Below are 19,014 nucleotides of genomic sequence, written 5' to 3'. Positions count from 1 at the left end.
TTGACATGGGCCAGTATGCAAGCAACCATAATACCAGAATGTATACATCTGTTTTCAAGCTGTCTTGTTTTTTCTTTTTCTGAATGATATGTGTTATATATTATTCCTCAGTATCTTAAACAGGATTTATTACCTGCATCTAAAAACAAAACCCACTCTTCTCTTGAAGCATGCTGGGGCTGTCTGGGACATTTTGTGAGGGTCAGGGATTTGTTTGCATGACAGGGATGATAGGGCTCTTCTTTTATAGAGATCAAGGTCCATATTTGTTGTGTTTTGACTCATATTTTACAGACAGGGTTAATCCATGGGTTAGACTCTTTGGCCAAGTGTCTATTTCAAATGTTGTGTGCCATGTCTAAACTTTTAGCCTTTCTTATAATCACTAGAAAGAATAATTTTTCTACTATTCATAATTCTATCAACGTTGTTCATTAAAGGGTTAGTTCACCCAAAAATGAAAATTAGCCCATAAATTACTCACCCTCAAGTCATCCTAGGTGTATATGACTTTTTTCTTTCAGACGAATCCAGTCGGAGTTATATTAAAAATTGTCTTTGATCTTTCAAGCTGTTTAATGGCACTCAGCGGGTGTTGCAGTGCATCAGTCCAAAAGAAGTGAAATAAAAAGGCCTTCTGTAATGAATCGATGCGTTTTTGTAAGAAAAATATCCATTCAAAACGTTATAATCACTTTAATGTAGCTTGCGCCAACAGTTGTACACGGAAGCAGCTCCGGGCTGATGAGGTATGAGGTCAGCGCTGCGCATGTGCCGGTAAATCCTCGTTTTGTACTTCTAATTTGTGACCGTTGTTTTGTTTTGATCTCTCCGCTGCTTTTCCACGTTCGTCACATCTGAGCGGCGCATGCGCAAAGCTGACCTCATACGTCATCCACCAGGAAATGCTTCCGTGTACAACAGTGAGCGCAAGCTAGATTAAAGTGATTATTACGTTTTAAATATGGTTATTTTTCTTACAAAAACGCATCGATTTGCTACAGAAGGCCTTTTTTCACCCCCCAGAGCAGTGTGAGACACTTTTTTTTTTTTATGGATGGGCGCTTTTTATTTAACTTCTTTTGGACTGATGCATGCAACACCTGCTGAGTGCGATTAAACAGCTTGAAAGATCAAAGACAATTTTTAATATAACCGACTGGATTCGTCTGAAAGAAGAAAGTCATATACATCTAGGATGACTTGAGGGTGAGTAATTTATGGGCTAATTTTCATTTTTGGGTGAACTAACCCTTTAAATATGTTCACAGGTCAAATTAAAATACTTAGTCTTTGTCATTTCATACATCCTGTCTTGTTTGTAGAGAGATCATCAGCATAATGGTTTCTAGCACAGTAGTGTTCAGTACCTTAACTTTAATGGTCATGATACACACTTTCTTACCAAAGTAACTTATTTTAAACAGGTGAGGGGGCCGTCAGAGGGAGATGACTGCCAACAAGAGCTCCAAAACTGCACCAAAAGCAGGAGCGGCTAAAGGTCCACAGGAAAACTCAGACAGGTATCAGTCATGATGATGAGTCAGCTGTTATTGTCCATTGTTTGTGCTTTTACAGTTTTTTTTTTCTCAGAAAGCCCATTCACATCAAAGATGATAACTATAACTATTAAGTTTTAGGATTTTTTCTAATGAAATGAGATTGGCAAAGGCCACAACACAGCTATAATGATAACAATAAAGAGGAACAATATTGTTGGAATCACTTTGCAGCTCATGAACAATAAAAACATGGACATCCAATCAGAATCCACCTGATGCTTGAACATGTAAAGCAGCAGGCGTGTGTGTTTCAGTGTGCACTTAAACAGAATGTTATTTTCTGTTGCTGTAGACACTAACTGAGTTATAGTTATTGGTTTGAACAGGCCTTAAAACTTATTATGATATGATCTGATAGAAAAAAATGAACTAGTTTAATTTAGCACATTTAAATTTTTTTGGCCTTGAACAGTTTCTGTTCAACTTTTAGAGCAATTTCAGTGTATCAGATCTGGACCATTATTTTTTTTTTGTAGCAATTCAAATTTACTCTGTATAAATATTTTACTCTGTATAAAGATTTTTTGTAAATTCTTGTTTAGATGTGCAGCTCTATATAGCGTGGTTTTATAGAGAAAATACAATTTTAGAAATCTGTTTTTCAAAAAAAAAAAAAAGATTAATTATATAAATATTTATAGGCAATGATTGCTTAGGATAACCAGCACTTTTATCTATAATTGAGGAGTAGTTGAAATAGATAATTGAGTCCAACGGTACTTCACTGGCCAAAATGTTGTATACAAAGCTAAAGTAAACATCCTGGTTATGAGCAAAAGCAGAAAGTTGATTAGAAAAGAGGCTTTGTTCTATTTGTGGCCTTTGGGGCTGTGTAGTTGATATCAGAACAAGTGAAGAACGAACAGTCCTTGAAGAGTGAGAGGAGTTACTTTCATTATTACCTATGAGCACTCTCCGATGTCAGAGATATTATTTACCAAAGGAAATTGTGAAAATGGATTTATGCGAAGTTGTGTGGTGGGAAAATGATGGCATAGTTTCTGCTAGCCTCTCTTCCTAGACATGAATATTTTGGCTTCAGTTGTAAATCACAAGCAAAGGAGAATGCTGAAGAAGCAGATTTATGTCAGACGAGGGTGTCGGTAGGTAGGCCTTGAATTAAGAATGTGCCCTTTTTATAGCAAAGATAATAGCTGAAAAAATAACTCAATCACAGATGAAATATCCACATTTTTGTGGGGGAGAACCCACTGGCTCTGGGCTTGACATATTTCTTTTGATGTGTGTTCCTGGAACCTCATAGTTTCACCATCCTGGCATGGTTCTCCAACAGGAAATGGGCTGTGGTTGACATTGCCCTCAAGACCCAGGAAGAGCCAAACCAGCCCTGGCATCCCACTCAGTCCATGTGTGGCCAGACCAGCTGGCTTCCCCCGAAACTGGCCTTGTTTTTACTGGCCCTGTCCGGCCTCTCAGAGAACCTCCTCAGACCACAGACACAAACTCATGGAGGACTCAATGAAAGAATTCTCAAACTGATGTTTTCTTTTGTGCAAAGGATTTTACATCAGCCTAATATTGCAGTTATAGAAACAATCATTTATGCTTTGTCGGAGTGGCGGCCCAGGCAGTCGTGGAGGTATTTTTAGACATGCAGGGTTATTCTATGGAAAACATCTCAACAAAGATGGTAGAAGTTTACCTGTGCTGTAAATACCAGCTTTGATGCAAAGATTGCCCTCCTAAACAATAGCCTTCATCTCCTTTTGACAGATTTGGCATCTGTCCATACCTTCCGTTTGATTATCCAGGATTAGACTGTTGTTCTCAAGCCAGGGATCCATTGTAACCTCAAGAATCTTTTTCAACACAGGATATATTAGTCAGACTCAAGTATGACGTTTTTCTGTCATCATTTAATACAAAGAGGTCTACAGCTTCTGTTTCTTTAATTCCCTGAATTGGTTCTTTTGTGTACATGGTTTTGACGAGGAAAGATTTATGTTTTAGTTAAGAAATAAGAGTTTATGATGCAACTTTAAGATTTAACGCAGATAAGGATATCATAATATAATTTATTGTAAAAATCAATCTAATATGTTGATTTAGTCCTCAAGAGCCATTCCTTATTATTATCAATGTTGAAAAAAAGTTGTGCTGCTTAATATTTTCTTGGAAGCCACGATAAAAGAAAAGCATTTGTTTGAAATATAATTTTCTATTTTCATCAATTTAATGCATCCTTGCTAAATAAAAGTATTAACTGCCTTTAAAATCTCTCTGATCTCAAATGGTAGTGTAGATGTATTTATATGTATATTATGTACTTTTTAAACATGTTTGGCTTTCTCTACTATAGATTGTAATGTAGAATTTAGTGGTTTCTTTTTGATAAAGTAAAACTGATGATGGCAGCATAGTCAATAATGCCTATGTTGGGTGAAACTTTGGACCATTTAGAACACAAAATTGTGTATTATTTGTCAAATTAATTTGCTTTGTAAACGTTGGGTACAACAGATTGTACAACAAGTGTCTACGGACAACCGATATGACGTGTCTGCTTGTAAAATTTGGTGATGATGTGATTGTATACTCATTTCCATGCAAGATCTGTGAGGCTGCAGGTGGTGTGGCATTTTCCTTTTTTCTAGGGAAGGGCATTATGGTGAGGTTTTTAGTTGATCTGTCCCAACCTGCACCCTGGATCATACTCTTGGTCTCCGCCCAGCTTGCACTTGTTATTCTAACCACCGCTGTGACATCAGATCTGCCTGCCTCAATTTCACAGAAGTGTGGGCAAAGTCGAGTTCTAGTTCCTGGAAGCTCATGCGCGGCATTAGATTTTTAGGTGGATGAGAAAGTGTGTGTGTCTGAGGAGACTGAAATGAGGTCAGCACAGTTTTTCATCTCATTGCTCAGCAGTGAGCAGCATCTGTTTGCTCCATGAACAATGGGCCTGGGAATGATGTGGAGGTTGAGGTTGATATGTACGCAAAGAGAAACGGTTGCTACAGGAGACGTACGGTGAGGGTTAGTGAGGGTAAGTTCATTTATATCTCTCAAGTCTAATGGTTAAATGATTTTGTTTGTGAGGTCCATATAAATGATTTCCGAAGTGATTGTGTGGAGGAATCCATATATTAATTTATACTGTCGTTCTGTTTGCATTGGCACTGCCAAATTTATGTGAGATTGTTATTGTTCTTTCCCATATTAGACATAACTGACGTTTCCTTTTATCTGAAATCTGTTCTCCTTTTGCATTACTTGTAGTTTTATGTTACTTGTCCCATTGACTTACTCTGATTAAAACACATTTTTGTAGTAACCAGTACTTATAAGTGTTCTCACGGTCACTGTTTGTGAGGAAATAACACTCTGCTGTACCAAGCACAATTTGTTGGAGGGTTTCTGACTCTTTCCTCTGATTTACTCTTGTTTCAGGTGTCAGTCTGTGTCCCCACCTCCAATTCTTACCACTGGAAAAGAGTCATGTTCCTTTCACCTCAGTGGCAGTGAGGACGCCAGTCAGCAGGGAAGGTACGCTAAAGCTGATGCTAAACTCTGGACCCAAAAGAACTGGAGCTGTAAGACTGCCAGCTTGAGAAGTGGCACCTCGCTCCCCACTGACTTTGAATGCCAAAGCAGGCTTACCAAATCTAGGAGTATTAGCTGTCTGGACAAGAGGCTCTCCATCCATAACCCACCAAGTGGCAATAACCAGGATAAGAAGGAGAACCAGCCACAACAGGCCCCCGCTGTGGGGGATGGATTGAATCCTAGACCCCTCAGCTGGAGTACTCTTTCAGTAGGACCTACAACCAAGCTTGGGCACAAACGCATGCTCTCACTCAGTCGTACAGGGACTTGCACCTCATCCGTCGCCATACGCAAAAAGATCTCAGAATGGGAGGGTCGGAATGCGGCTCTGCCTAGGATGAGCCTTTGCCTGGAGAAGAGGCCTGGAGGTGGGAGCGAGGGTTGCCCAAGCCTGCTGACCTCACCCTGCAGCGAGAAAACCTTTGACTTTAAGGCTGTGAGGAGGATGAGCACAGCATTTTCCGAGTGCTCCTACCCTGAGACTGAGGAAGATGAGCACATATCGGATCGAGAAGCTCCTGTAAGGTTCCAGAAGAGGCCTTCGAAGACAGAGTCCTCTGGGATTTTCCTCCGCACGTTCTCGGCACGCAAGGAGACCTCAGGCGTGCTCAGCCGCATTAAAAAAATTGAACAGGCCTTGAAGGAAAGTCCCTCTTCATCTCCTCCGCAGTATCTTAGTAATTGCTACGGCCTTGACAAGTCCAGACACAAGTCTTTCTCCATAAGTGGAACAGAGGACTTGGACAGCACTTGTGGCAGCAAGCGGAGCAGCATTTGCTCCGTGGCCACTGAACCTGAAGCTTCTCCAGGGTCTGAAAGGCTCTCTAAGCTCAAGCAGAGGTTCAGCATCAGCTCTACCAGGTCAGAGAGCCCAGAACTCCCTTCTGCACAGGACTCTCCTGGAATTACAGTGAACCCTTTGCCTAAACCCAAACGAACATTTGAGTATGATGCCAACTGCAACCACAGAGGCTTGTTGCCCAGTAATGGACTACCTCCCACCACTGAATCTCCACCTCCACTTCCTTCAACCCCAGCACCTGCTATAATGAGAAATTCCAAGGCAGATGAAAGCTTGCCTAAGAAGACTCAAGATAGGTGAGAAACATGATTGTCTTCGAATGTGTTCGAATGTCATTAGTAGTAGGTAAATGCATTAGTGTTAAAAGTTGTAGGTTTTTGGCAGATTAATTTAACCAAAGAACCATGTAGCTGGTATACAAAGCCACTTGAGGATAAGTGCTTTAGAGGTAATGGTGATTGCTCATGACTTGTTCTCGGTGAGAATGAAATTGGCACCTTCCTTTCACTAGCTGGGATCTTATTACCTTCATGCAAGAATGAAAAATCTCTCATGATTTTCTTACATTCATGTTGTTCCAAACTTGTATGGCTTTCTTCTGTGGAGGGCAAAAGCTTATCAGAATGTTGACAGTGATTTTTTTTCCATACAATGCATGCATACGGTTATCAAAGTCTATCAAGTTTTAAAAGGACAAAAAAGTATAATAAAAGTGGTCAATATGACTTGTGTGCTATATTTCAAGTCCTCAGCTGTATGAAATTGTTGTGATGAACAAACTAAAATGCTGTTCTCACATCTAATATTTATTCACGCATATTATATATGATAATATATTCGTCAATCGTCATTAATCATTTTACATTTTGTGTATGCATTTATTCATCCAGCTCCCTTTCAATAAATCCACACTAAAGACTAGACAGACAGATTTGTGTTGCATGAAGAAAAAACATGTCAACTGTGGCAAAAATTACTGAGAAGCAATGAATTTGTGTACTTCCACGTAGTTGGTTCCCCCACAAAGAAGAGATCATTTATTTTTCTTGGATAATGAAGTGTATAAAACTTGTCCCAAGAATGTTGAAAAGGATAAGGACCACAGGCCAAGCATTTGTTTTGTTGATATAGTTCTAGACTTTGAATTACTGGCTTTTGTTTTTTGACTACATAGTCTCTCACAGTGAATAGGCCCCTGCAGTTTCACAGATTCTTATGTTACAAATGAAGTAAGCAAAATGAAATTTCCTGTCAGGCATTTGACGGCAAGCAGAGATCAACATGGAGATGCTCGTTTTCTCAGGGTTTCATAATTTTACCATATTAGGTGAATTTGTTGCTGTCAAATGTTACACAATTGTACTATTTTGTTCTGTGTATAGCACACGTCATCTTTTTTCCATTCTTTGATCTTTACATTGAGATTCAAACTGACACTTCTGAAACAGGCAACACTTAATAATATTTATTTCTCCAAATTTAGTTCAGAAATCCAAAAATAGCATCAGTGATAACTTAACAACAAAACCATAAAACACTTTTGAGTATATTTTTAGAAACCCATCAGTGTTCATTTAACAGGGTGAGATGGAAGAACACAGAAAATGAAATGTTTTGGAGGTTCAAAGACCTCAGAGACTTTGCTTCATCTCTTCTCTTTAAGTTGATATAACACTGCTTCATGGTGTTGCTTTTTGGATTTTTGAGGGCTCTCATGTTGTTTATAGCTCATATTCCTCATGGCCTTGTGAATGATCTTTGGCACATGGATTGTTTAGCCTAGTTACTGGGTATGGAGAGCCGCCAGGTTCTCGTGATGGAGAACCTCATGTGCTGGAACATTTGTACTGCTCTACATTTGAGCCCATGTTTGACATTCCTGTGGCTGGTCCAGAGTCGACCGTTTCGAGACTATAGGCAAGCAAATAGATTGTGTCATGTCAAAGTGCTAATTTGGGGTTCCAACTTTCTGGTTATTTTTCCAGCCATGTTATTCATACAAATACATTTTGGCTTCTTGTAGATAAACAAGAAATTACCAATCAAGCATAGGCAAGACCTATACGAGTGTTGTTCATTTAAGCAGCCTCTCTTGTTTTAATTGGTGTCTTCCAGTGATTAAACACATATAAGATCCTCATAAGTGAAAGATGCTTACATCTTCTCAGGTGGTCTGACCTGATTGTCATCACCCAAATGAAAGATCTTTGCCTTGAACCATACCAACAGAACTACTCTTCACTTGTTCAGCAAGAGTCAAAGCTGTGGTTTTATTTTATCTCTGTTTCTAGAGAATCGTGTGAGTCAGAAGATGCTGTCAGCCTGCCTTCCTCATACCTTTCCTCACCCACAGAGAATGGCACAGAGAACCACAGTCGGCCCAGCTCCAAGAGCACACTCGAGGAGAACGCCTATGAGGACATAGTGGGTAAGAACAGACAACAGTTGGTGATAGATCCTGCTTCCTCCCATTTGATTTTAGGCTAAAATGTAACTGTTGAATGTGAAAATGACCTTTATTGTTAGAAATATTTATTTTTAAAACATTTATGGTGTAAAAATATTAGAATTTCACGTTTAGAATTTCATTTTAAATTAAAAATATTTCATATATTTGTATATTTATTGATTTTAAACATTTTAAATGTTTATATTTTTTAATTATATAACACAGAAAATTAAAATAAGTACTGTATATATATATATTAGGGGTGTAACGGTACACGTATTCGTACCGAACCGTTTCGGTACGTGTCTCTCGGTTCGGTACGCATGTGTACCGCACGAATACAGTTTTTTTTTTTTCTTCTCAGGAAATTCAAATAATAAATGGCGTTTTGACCATCTTTTATGTGGCATGACAGATCGCTGTATAAACGCCTTAGAGAGCTGGTATATAATCCCAACACAAGCATTGACTAGAGCGGACGCGATCAGCTCCGATTCCCGTGTCTGAGCCGTGACGCCCCGCAGATTTGAGCGGAGCGCGAGTGAACGCGGTCATTCCTTCCTCTGTACTACTAGTTTTACTTTTTTGATAACAATAATATATTTTATTGTTTGCTGATTGTGCACTCTTCTCCCTGGTTAAATTCCCTTTTTTGCCTGCTGAAAGTGATGAAGTACTGGCATGTGGCGCTGGCTGATTTTGTGTGCTAAATTCCTTCCTGTCAGGAAATAGTCTGTGTGCACTAATGCTCAGACCCTTAGGGGCTTGACATTGTTACAGTGTTCGTGGGTCTTGCCCTGTGGCCAGACTGTAAATCTCTGTCTTGCTATTGCTGATGAGGCTTGGGCATCAGGTGTTGTTAAGTGGTCCAGCTGAATAAGTGCCTAGTTGGCAAACGAGCAGAAGGAGTTTGTGGTTTGGTAGGTTTGAAGTTTATATGTCATTATAGGGCCTTTCGCACCGCTTTAGTTCCAGAACTAAATGTACAGTACTAAAGTACTGGGACGATTTTGCGCGAACTATTTCCCGGTACTATTTAAAGGGTTGCAGTCGCACCGACAGTGTGTACTAAGAACCAGTCGACAGCGATGTCATTTGTGCGCGGCGTTCAACAACGGAAACAAAGAAGAACAACATTAACAACAGGAGGATGGAGGACGCTGTGATCGGAGCTGTGTTTTTGTTGTGTCTCGCGGGTTTCACAATAATGGACATGGAATGTCGACGTATACGTAAAGTGATTGAAAGAACGGAAAGGAGGACTAAGAATCTCCAACGACAACTGGCAGTGCTACATTTGCTACAAGTGCCTGCACTTCAGCGTCCGTCCATCTATCACTGTTCTCCATACTTGCGAAATAAGTTGACACAATGTTTACAGTATGTTTACACAGCGTTTTAAATCATGGCGGGTGAGGGCGTTTTCGTACGCGTTTGTCTACTTGTCTACTTATAATCAATGTCTACTTGCGTCACGATTAGTACCAGTTGTGCCAGTTAGACCCTGCTCTGGAGTAGGAGCTAATTTGGTTCTCGAAACAGGCAGTCCGGTACTAAAATCGCACCCAGTTCCGGCGGTGCGAAAACGCCAAAAAGTGGGTAGTGCCACAATTAGTTCTGGTACTATGAAAAAGTTCCCGCTGTGCGAAAGGCCCTTATATCAGTTCTACAGCCAAAAATACAGCCTTTGCTGCGTATTGTTCTTGAAATAATGATGGCCACTGGGTCTAGGCAGTCAATGAGTCTCTAGCGGTTGCGAAGTGGGTGACTCTCAGCCTTTTCCCCGACAAAGGTTCCATTGTTCTAGCGAACACCTCGGGTGTGGGATCAAGCATTGCGGTTGCACATTTTTATGAATGCTGATTAGTTCCAGAGAAATATATAGCCTCTATGTGCCTCTGTGCTCTAACCACTGAGCTTGGGATTGGTGTAACACTCCAACAGAGGCATCTAAGGGTGGTCTCCAGAAGCATCAGGCTGTGGTTAGCGCATCAGATGGTATGCTTTCTCAGGCTGTCACCAGGGTTTTAGCTCTGTTTGCTACTAAAATGTCACCAAATGTTAAAAACATAAACGTTATTTATGGTATACATATGTAAGGTTTCAACCTTCTCTCAGGTTAAATCTAAGGGTATCACATTGCATTTTGGCACAAAGCCCGTCTGGTCTGGAGGCTGTTGTGATGTATCCTCCATATGCAATGCACATTAGTATAGTGATAATAGATTAGCCAAATATCTCCAGATGGCAGGGTCATATTACATTTACCATGAAATAAATCGCTTGTAGGAAAACCTATTCATGTCACAATGATATAAAATCTTGAAAAGAGGCCACTTCCTTTCTTCAGTGAGTTCAGTCCTTCCTGAGAGTCTTGTAAGTGGCCATAACAGTCAGATTATTGTTCATGATTGTTTGTTGAAAATATATCCATTCTTCATTCCTGTTTTCCAGCTTTTGCTTTCAGGCAAAAAGCATCTTCTTCTTGTTTACACGTCACAAAGCCATTCCTCATCTCACATGACTGCATGGTGCTCCTGGGAAGACCGCAAAATGGCCATAAAATGGTCGTGTATGCTGTGTTGCTTTTATTGGCAGTCTGATACTCACATTGTGTACTTGTCGCTTACTCATCAAGCACTCAACATCCTTTCCTTTGAAATCCTATTGTGTAAACTGAAGCAAAGTATGTGTTTTGGTTATGGGTGCCCACTCTCTGTCCTTTTGTCTGTGTTTTGTGGAGCTCCTGTAAGTAGAGAAGTTGATTAGTACTAGGGCTGGACAATAATTCAATATCAATATGTATCGCGATGAGTACATTTTTTTTTTCAGGATTCTTTGATGAATAGAAAGATCCAAAGATCAGCATTTATCTGAAATAAAAAGCTTTTGTAACATTATACACTATTCCATTCAGTATAATTTTTATTATTTTTTGGGGGAAAGAAATTAAAGAAATTAATACTTTTATTTAGCAAGGATGCTTAAAATTGATCAAAAGTGATGATAAAGGCATTTATAATGTTACAAAAGATTTCTATTTCAGATAAATAGTGTTCATATCGATATCGGAATTATATCGTATCGACCGAAATTAAGAAATATACCGTGATATCAATTTTGGCCATATCGTCCAGCCCTAATTAGTACCCTCCTTTATGTGAGTGGTCAGGGAGGCATATCATTTCTCCAGCATGCTGTCATTACATTGCTTCGTTTGGGAGCCTCACAGAGCACTCTGTGCATTTGCTGGCCTGTCATTGTGCCTCTCAAGCTTAATGGCACTAGGGCAAATCTCAGCAGTACATCTCATGAGGTCAGGCTGTTGTGTAGCTGATTACTATGTTGTATGGTATCTTTATGCCTTCTTTTAAGCTTTTCACAAGAAGTTACGCTGTGAGTATTATGGCCAGGTTTACTTAGTGGCACTTTTGATACTTATGCATCATCCTAAAGTGTTAATATGTACAGCATATAACAAAGAGATTGAACAAGTGCTAATGTTTTCATCTACAAGATGCAACATGAATTGAGCAGATCTGGTTGCTTTCTTTTGTAGGGCACCTGGAGCATTACACAAATGTCCTATTTTAATATTCGTTTGTAATCTGCCAAGATCCAAGTTTCTAACTGAAATCAGCATTCAGTATTTTAGGGTAGGATGTTTTTGTAATATGGAACCTGTTGTGTATCTAGTGGAGGGAAACAGGGCAGAAAGATGTGTGATATGCCAGTGTCTTACAGTAAGAAAACAACAGAAAAGTAGGGCATTGTTTTTGTGTGGGATGTGCACAACTGTTATTACATCATATTGAAACTGGCAGCATTCAAATGGTTGGTTTCCTTACATTGACTTGACAGCCAGGGATTGGTGACATGGAAAGAATGATTTTAATTAGAGGATTTTATTATTTTGACCTGACAAATTGATGCAATAGCTAGATGTTACATGATTTTTTTTCAATAGGATGCTGCTGGTAACATTGCATCATTTTTGTCAATTTTAAAATAATTGTAATAATAACTTTTAGTAAAATATTTAAATTCTTTTTAAAGAAATGAATTTTTCATTCCACAAGATCGCATCGAATTAATCAAAAGTGACAGTAAAGACTTTTATAATCATGTATTATAAATTATAATCAATAATTATAAAAAATATTTATTGATTTTAAACATTTTAAATGTTTATATTTTTTAATTATATAACACAGAAAATTAAAATAAGTACTATATATATATATATATATATATATATATATATATATATACATATATACATACAGTATATATAAAACGGAAAACGGTTATTTTGAAGTGTAATAATCTTTCACAATATTACTATTTATACTGTATTTTCGATCAAATAAATTCAGCCTTAGTGAGCATAAGAAAGTTTTTTCACAAACTATTAATTTTGTGTGTTTGTATACATATTTTAATTATTAGCATTGCTAGAAGAAAAAGGCTTATTAGACCAGCATGTGTTGATGCTTCATACATGCTTCCACATTAGAGTTAAAAACTTTTGCGGGTGCTATTCAGGTCATCTTGTCCCCGCTTCTTGTAGCCTATCAGTCTGCCAAAGTTTCTTAAAGGGAAAGCACAACTTCCTTTATATCCTCAAGTGTTCGGTGAACAAGTGATCCACCCTTTTACATGAGAAAACATGTTAGCAAAAATAAGATTCATCCTAAACATGTTTTAACCAAGAGGCTGTCTTTAAAAAGTTTTTTTTTGTTGTTATTTGGAGTCCTGTGCAGAGTCAGTCTAAAGATCTGCACTGTCTACATTCTCTTATCTTGACTCATCACTGGCCCTTATTTCTGGAGACAGAGTGCAGTCCAAAGGCTTATGTCCAACAGAAACTGTTTTTGGAGACGACGCACTTGAGTTTCAAGCACACCAGCAATAAACCTCCATGAATAATCTTTTCCCAGCACTCAATAGCTGCCCCGTTGTGTGCCTCCGGCTCCTTCTTTTCATTATCATCTTCCACCGCCTTCCATACCCTCTGCCCACCCTTTACCTATCAGTTTGTCTCTCTCCCACTCACTCCTTAAGAAGACATGTTACCTCGCTACCTTTTAAGTCGGCTTCTGGGCAGCTGGTGTTTGGTTTTAGTCTGAGTTGTGCTCTCTCTCTTTCTCTCTCTCTCTCTCCTCTGCTCTTCTGCAAACAGAGAAAGAGAATCCATATGAGGATGTAGATCCAGTGAGGAGATGTCTGGCCAGAAATTCACGCCTGTTACCCGAGAGGTCCCGGGACTCACTCAACAGGATGTGGACCTCCCAGGACAGGAAGTCCATTACACCTCCCCAGGTAGTTTCCTTGGCTGTGTAAGATAGTGATGATAGCACCTGCTTTTCACTATGATTTTTATTTAAATCAATGCTTTATATCAGGGCTGTCCAAACTCGGTCCTGGAGGGCCGGTGTCCTGCAGAGTTTAGCTCCAACTTGCCTCAACACACCTGACTGGAAGTTTCTATGCCTAGTAAAGAGCTTGATTAGCTGGTTCAGGTGTGTTTAATTAGGGTTGGAGCTAACCTCTGCAGCACACCGGCCCTCCAGGACCGAGTTTGGACAGCCCTGCTTTATATACATTAATTAATTCACCATATTTTTAGTAAAGTAATTTGCAACATATTGTAGTGTATTTTTATGCACTTTTTAATTGTACAGATTTAGATTTACTATACATGTCTGCACCTTTTCGTTTTCTTATCCACTTCCCTCTCACCAGCTGCCCTCTAAACCGAGTAGTCAGTCTCTGCGGCTGCCAGGTCCTGCTGACAGGAAGAGTCAGCGCCCATCCCGCTTGTCTAAGAGGCACAGCCATGATGACATGCTGCTGCTACCCCAGCTGGGCATGCCTTCCTCCCCCTGTGGCCTATTAGATGACAGCCTGAACCCTTCCACCGATACATTGGCCTCCCACAGGCAGAAACGAGTCCCCAAGGTAAACAATGAGGGTAGAATGGAGAGAAGTGACTGTGTAGCAGTTGTACATGAATGCGTAATTTTTTATGTAATTATTTTTCCTAAATTTAACCTCTGAGATTTTAAATCAATATTTCAATAATTTAACAACACATTTGTTTATTCACAGTTCTCTGGTATCTGTTAAAGATTATGTGACATTCAAGTAAACATAAATATTTTATATTATCTTTTTTTCTAAATATATAAGTATTTTGAAATGATGTTAAACTATTAATTTCTATGATTTAATTATTAGTTTTTCAACAACTCACCTACCCCCACAGGGGTGTCCAATCCTGCTCCTGGAGGGCCAATGTCTTGCAGAGTTTAGCTCCAACATGCTTGCCTGGAAGTTTCTAGTGAGTCTGAGGACATGGATTAGCTGATTCAGGTGTGTTTATTTAGGGTTGGAGCTAAACTCTGCAGGTCGGTGGCCCTCCAGGAGCTGGCTTGCCCTTCCACAACCTTAGTTTGGGAAACCCTGCTTTAGAGTGAAAGGGAAATTGATTTCCAGATCCATATGCCTGGAATAAGAAGGGAATAATCAGACTCCATTTGTATTGATGCTGTGAATAGTAACCCTTGAAGAAACGAAGAACTGTTACACCATGTCTACACCGGATGAGAGTGGCCTGATGCATTGTGACAAAAGACATTATAATCAGTGATACTGTCTACACTGAGTGCGACACTGTGCAATGCAACACATTGAAATCCCCGGCAGTAACAGTTTTGCCAACATTAAGAGTTAACATTTGACTCTTCAGAACTAGGTGTAGCATACCAGTCTGCCTTCCAGCTACTTTTTCCTCTACACCTGAATGGTTTTTTTTTTAGGGAAAACACCTTCAACCACACAATTTTAATGCCCAGAATGTTCATATGCTGCAGGGTTTTAAAGAGCAAAACATGGAATATATTGCTCAAGTTCACATAACCACTCTCAAGAATGGAAAAAAAGCCCTGAAGGACTGAAAGATTTAGTTTCACTGTTTTTCCCTTTTCAAGACATTTTACAAGTTACTATAGAGTGGTCCCAGTGGCTTTTAGGAACTCACTGATAGCTAAAATCAATAACTTTCCCATCTGGATACAGCAGCCCCTTAAAATATTATTTGCTTAATAACTTAACAATCCTGGGTAAATGTATAGATAAGGGGCAGTTTTAAAAGTCATTTTCAATTTGTTGCAATGCATCTTTTTCCCTATCAGGTGGTGCAAAGAATAAACTCTATCTACTGTACAAAAAGAGGCAAAAAGAGGCTGAAGAAGCTTTCGCTTTCAAACATAGAAACTGCGTCTCTAAGAGGTAAAGATTTTTACCATGATGTAACCTCTGAGAATGTGCCCCAGTTGTCTTATGTTCAGACCAAAAAATGTTGCCAGTTGACCTTTTGACATTAAACAACCCCTCTTCTCTGTTTGTAGATGACAACAGTGAGAGTGAAAGTGACTCTGATGACAGGTTCAAAGGTGAGGGATCAGCACATATGGCTGAGTGGGCAATGTGTTTGAGTTGAGTGCTGCTCAAAGACTGTCCTTTGAGCAAACAGCATCACATGACCCTGTGATTTGTCACAAGTAAATGTCAAAACTGAGCAAAAAATGTATATACTATTATTGTATTTATATTTTGAATATACTGTTATTTTATTTAGCAATGTTTTGAATGAGCTTTTTGAATTAGAGTTTTTGCTTTTGTTATTTTTATTATTTTTAGCCTTTTTTTCCCATATAATAATTCGATTTTTTTGTGCTTTATTTCAATTGAAGAAAATCATTTTTATTAGTTTTATTTTTTGTAAACCATAACAAATCTGGACCTGAGCATTAGATGAGACTGAGTGTTTTTTTTTTTTCATGATAATAGCGTTAAAATTATGTTCATGTAAAAGTGCATTTTACATCATTTAACAATAATCATGTACATACAATATACAAACACAGTTATTTGACAATATATATGTTGCCTGTAAAATTGTGCGGATTTTTTTTCTTTTTAACGCAGCACACACTCAGAGGTTACTGAAGCTGCAGTCTATGCTGCGACGTGCACCCAGTTACAGGACTCTGGAGCTGCAGTTGATCGAGTGGCAGGAAAGGGAGCTCTTTGAGTACTTTGTGGTGGTCTCACTGAAGAAAAAGCCAACCAAAAACTCTTATACTCCGGAAGTCACTTACCAGTTCCCTAAGGTGAATATTCTCTATAAAAAGGGGAGGTGCTGTTTTTGTTTTACAGTTTAAGATGCTACTCAGCATTTGTTGTCTCCAGACAGGTACTTGAAGTGGGATATACATAACTGTTTATTAAAGGATCCCTTTATCGACCTTCTTTTAGGGTAATTTCTTACAGAGGTGCTATCAAACACTTTCCTGATGAAGTCTTGATATATGATAGAAATGATAATAATCCTTACTGCTCTCTGAATTCAATTCAACTCAGTTCAGTTCAGTTCATGTTTGTTTGTATAGTGCTTTTCACCATACAAATTGTTGCAAAGCAGCTTCACAGAAAATTTGGTAGTTTTGTATGTCTTTTATATTGAGTGTTTTTTATTTAGATGGTAGAATGTAGTTGTTTAGATACATTTTAACAGATTTGTTCACTACTGTTCAAAAATGTGGGGTCAATAAGAAAGTGATGAATACTTTTATTCATTAGTACTATTATCAAAGAATCCTGAAAAAATAAATGTATAACAGTTTTCACAAAAATATTAAGCAGCACTGATTTCAACATTGATAAATGTTTCTTGAGCACCAAATCAGCATATTAGAATGATTTCTGAAGGTTCATGTGGCAAGACTAGAGTAATGGCTGTTGAAAAAAATGGTCATAAATGAATAAATAAATTACATTTAAAAATATATTAAAATATAAAGCAATTGTTTTAAATAGTTTAAATAAAACAATTAATTATTTAATTAAATCCAGCCTAAGAAAGCATAAGAGAATTTCTTCAAAGGCCATACATTTGAACAATAATGTAATTATGCAAATTAGAAACAAGGCTGCAAATACAGCTTTGAACTCTTATCCTATTTGGGATACGTATTGACAATAAGTGGCATAAGCAGGGAATCGTTGCCATAGCAATCATGTTTAGTTACAGAGATAGATTTAATTAGCTGAGATTTGCTTTAGTGATTGTGTTCCCTTGAGAGGCTGAAATATGTTGACACTCTGCCCATCGGAGAGAGTCAACCCGTTATTGTGCTTCTAAACTAGAACAGAGGGCCAATGGTGACATGGGTGGTGCTCGGAGTGGGGGATTGACCCCTTGCTGGGCAGAAAAATATTCTGTACATACTTGACATAGTAATGAAGGTGTAAAGGGATACTATGAAGAGGCTATATTAGATGGATTCCTTAACAGGTCTTTTCATCTGACCCTCACAGTTAGAGAGACTCACCAAGCAGATGAGGGAAGCTGAACAGAGACTCAAGGCTATCCCACAATTCTGCTTTCCAGATGCCAAAGACTGGAGCCCTGTGTCTGAATACAACAGGTATCACTGTTTTTCTATGAGATGCTCTGAGTTTAAAATTCTGGCAGTTACTGAAAAGCCAGTAATTATTTTCATGTTATGGCTAATGCTAAAAATCTATACAATTGTTCTCTAAAATAAAAATAAAACACACTAAAACAAAAAAATTAATTCAGTCAATTTAGTCATCACAGCATTATAATGTGCAGTATGATATAATTATGTTCTTGATATGAAAGTTGAGTAGTCGAGATGAAAATGTGCTATAATAGAGGTGGAAAAGGCACATTTATTACATGGCTTTGAAAGAGTAGGGCTATTAAAGAGTTACATCTTTGCTTCAATCTGCTGCTTGAACTGGAAGATGACAAATAATCTAAAAATAGGCAGAAATGAGTGCCCACAATTAAATATCCAATATCATCTGATATATATTCAATATTAACTGATACTAATTTAAAATAACCAATTTAATGCTATAATTGTAAAGCAAAAGTACAAAAGTAGCACATGTGGCTTTGGTCACATTTGGTGGAAAAAAAGGCTACCCTCACGAGCAATTTTAGAGATTTGTTGGAATTGTACTTCCATCAAGACAATTACAACCACATTGTTTAGTTTGGGTCATAGGAACAACACTATCGCACAATCAGTACATCAACCGAACTGAAAAATTACAATTTAAACTTCAACAAGTATTCACGATCAAATAGCCCATGTCATAAACGCTCAGTAATTACTTTGGTTTTCTTGCAAACATCTTAGCTGCCTGATAAAGTCTTCTAACCACAGTGGGTACACCTCAAAGGCAAAGTCATCAGTCTCAAGAGCATTTCCTCTCAAGCGGTTTTAAACATTTTTTCTACTTATCACCTGATCTACATGGGGGTTTGGGGACTAATGATGGCTGTCTTTGATTTGCTGCAGTGAGACCTTCTCTTTCATGCTCACTGGAGAAGATGGCAGTAGACGCTTTGGGTATTGTAGACGGCTTCTGGTGAGTTTCTTTCTTACATCATGGATTATTTTCTTGCTCCCTTTGTGTTAGTACAACCATATGTATACTGTATATTGCATCACACATTGTAATTAAAGGGCAAGCATATGGATAGAGGTTTTGGTCAGTCACTTGAGTAAGTGTTTGGTTTGCTCTCTTTTTTGTGC

At 38.4% G+C, this 19,014-nt stretch overlaps 1 protein-coding gene across 4 annotated transcripts in view; it reads left to right on the top strand.

Annotated features, from left to right (window-relative positions):
- LOC107674427 (suppression of tumorigenicity 5 protein-like) overlaps positions 1–19,014 on the top strand; it is a 53,796-nt gene that overhangs the window by 19,404 nt on the left and 15,378 nt on the right. For all 4 annotated transcript variants that reach the window (XR_001632504.1, XR_001632503.1, XM_016468396.1 and 1 more), the window contains exons 2-11: positions 1,428–1,523; positions 4,971–6,224; positions 8,220–8,356; positions 13,560–13,699; positions 14,123–14,338; positions 15,574–15,670; positions 15,790–15,834; positions 16,370–16,554; positions 17,762–17,871; positions 18,778–18,847. Coding sequence is in view for 2 of the 4 variants with exons in the window: in XM_016468396.1 (XP_016323882.1) it covers positions 1,450–1,523; positions 4,971–6,224; positions 8,220–8,356; positions 13,560–13,699; positions 14,123–14,338; positions 15,574–15,670; positions 15,790–15,834; positions 16,370–16,554; positions 17,762–17,871; positions 18,778–18,847 (2,328 nt within the window). In the remaining 2 variants the exon portion in view is untranslated. The remainder of the gene's footprint in view (positions 1–1,427; positions 1,524–4,970; positions 6,225–8,219; positions 8,357–13,559; positions 13,700–14,122; positions 14,339–15,573; positions 15,671–15,789; positions 15,835–16,369; positions 16,555–17,761; positions 17,872–18,777; positions 18,848–19,014) is intronic.

The sequence above is a fragment of the Sinocyclocheilus anshuiensis genome, unplaced genomic scaffold, assembly GCF_001515605.1.
Source record: "Sinocyclocheilus anshuiensis isolate Anshui unplaced genomic scaffold, SAMN03320099.WGS_v1.1 scaffold1037, whole genome shotgun sequence".
Taxonomy (NCBI): domain Eukaryota; kingdom Metazoa; phylum Chordata; class Actinopteri; order Cypriniformes; family Cyprinidae; genus Sinocyclocheilus; species Sinocyclocheilus anshuiensis.
The sequence above is the reverse complement of the archived record's forward strand: the minus strand, read 5'-3'. Positions and strand labels throughout refer to the sequence as shown.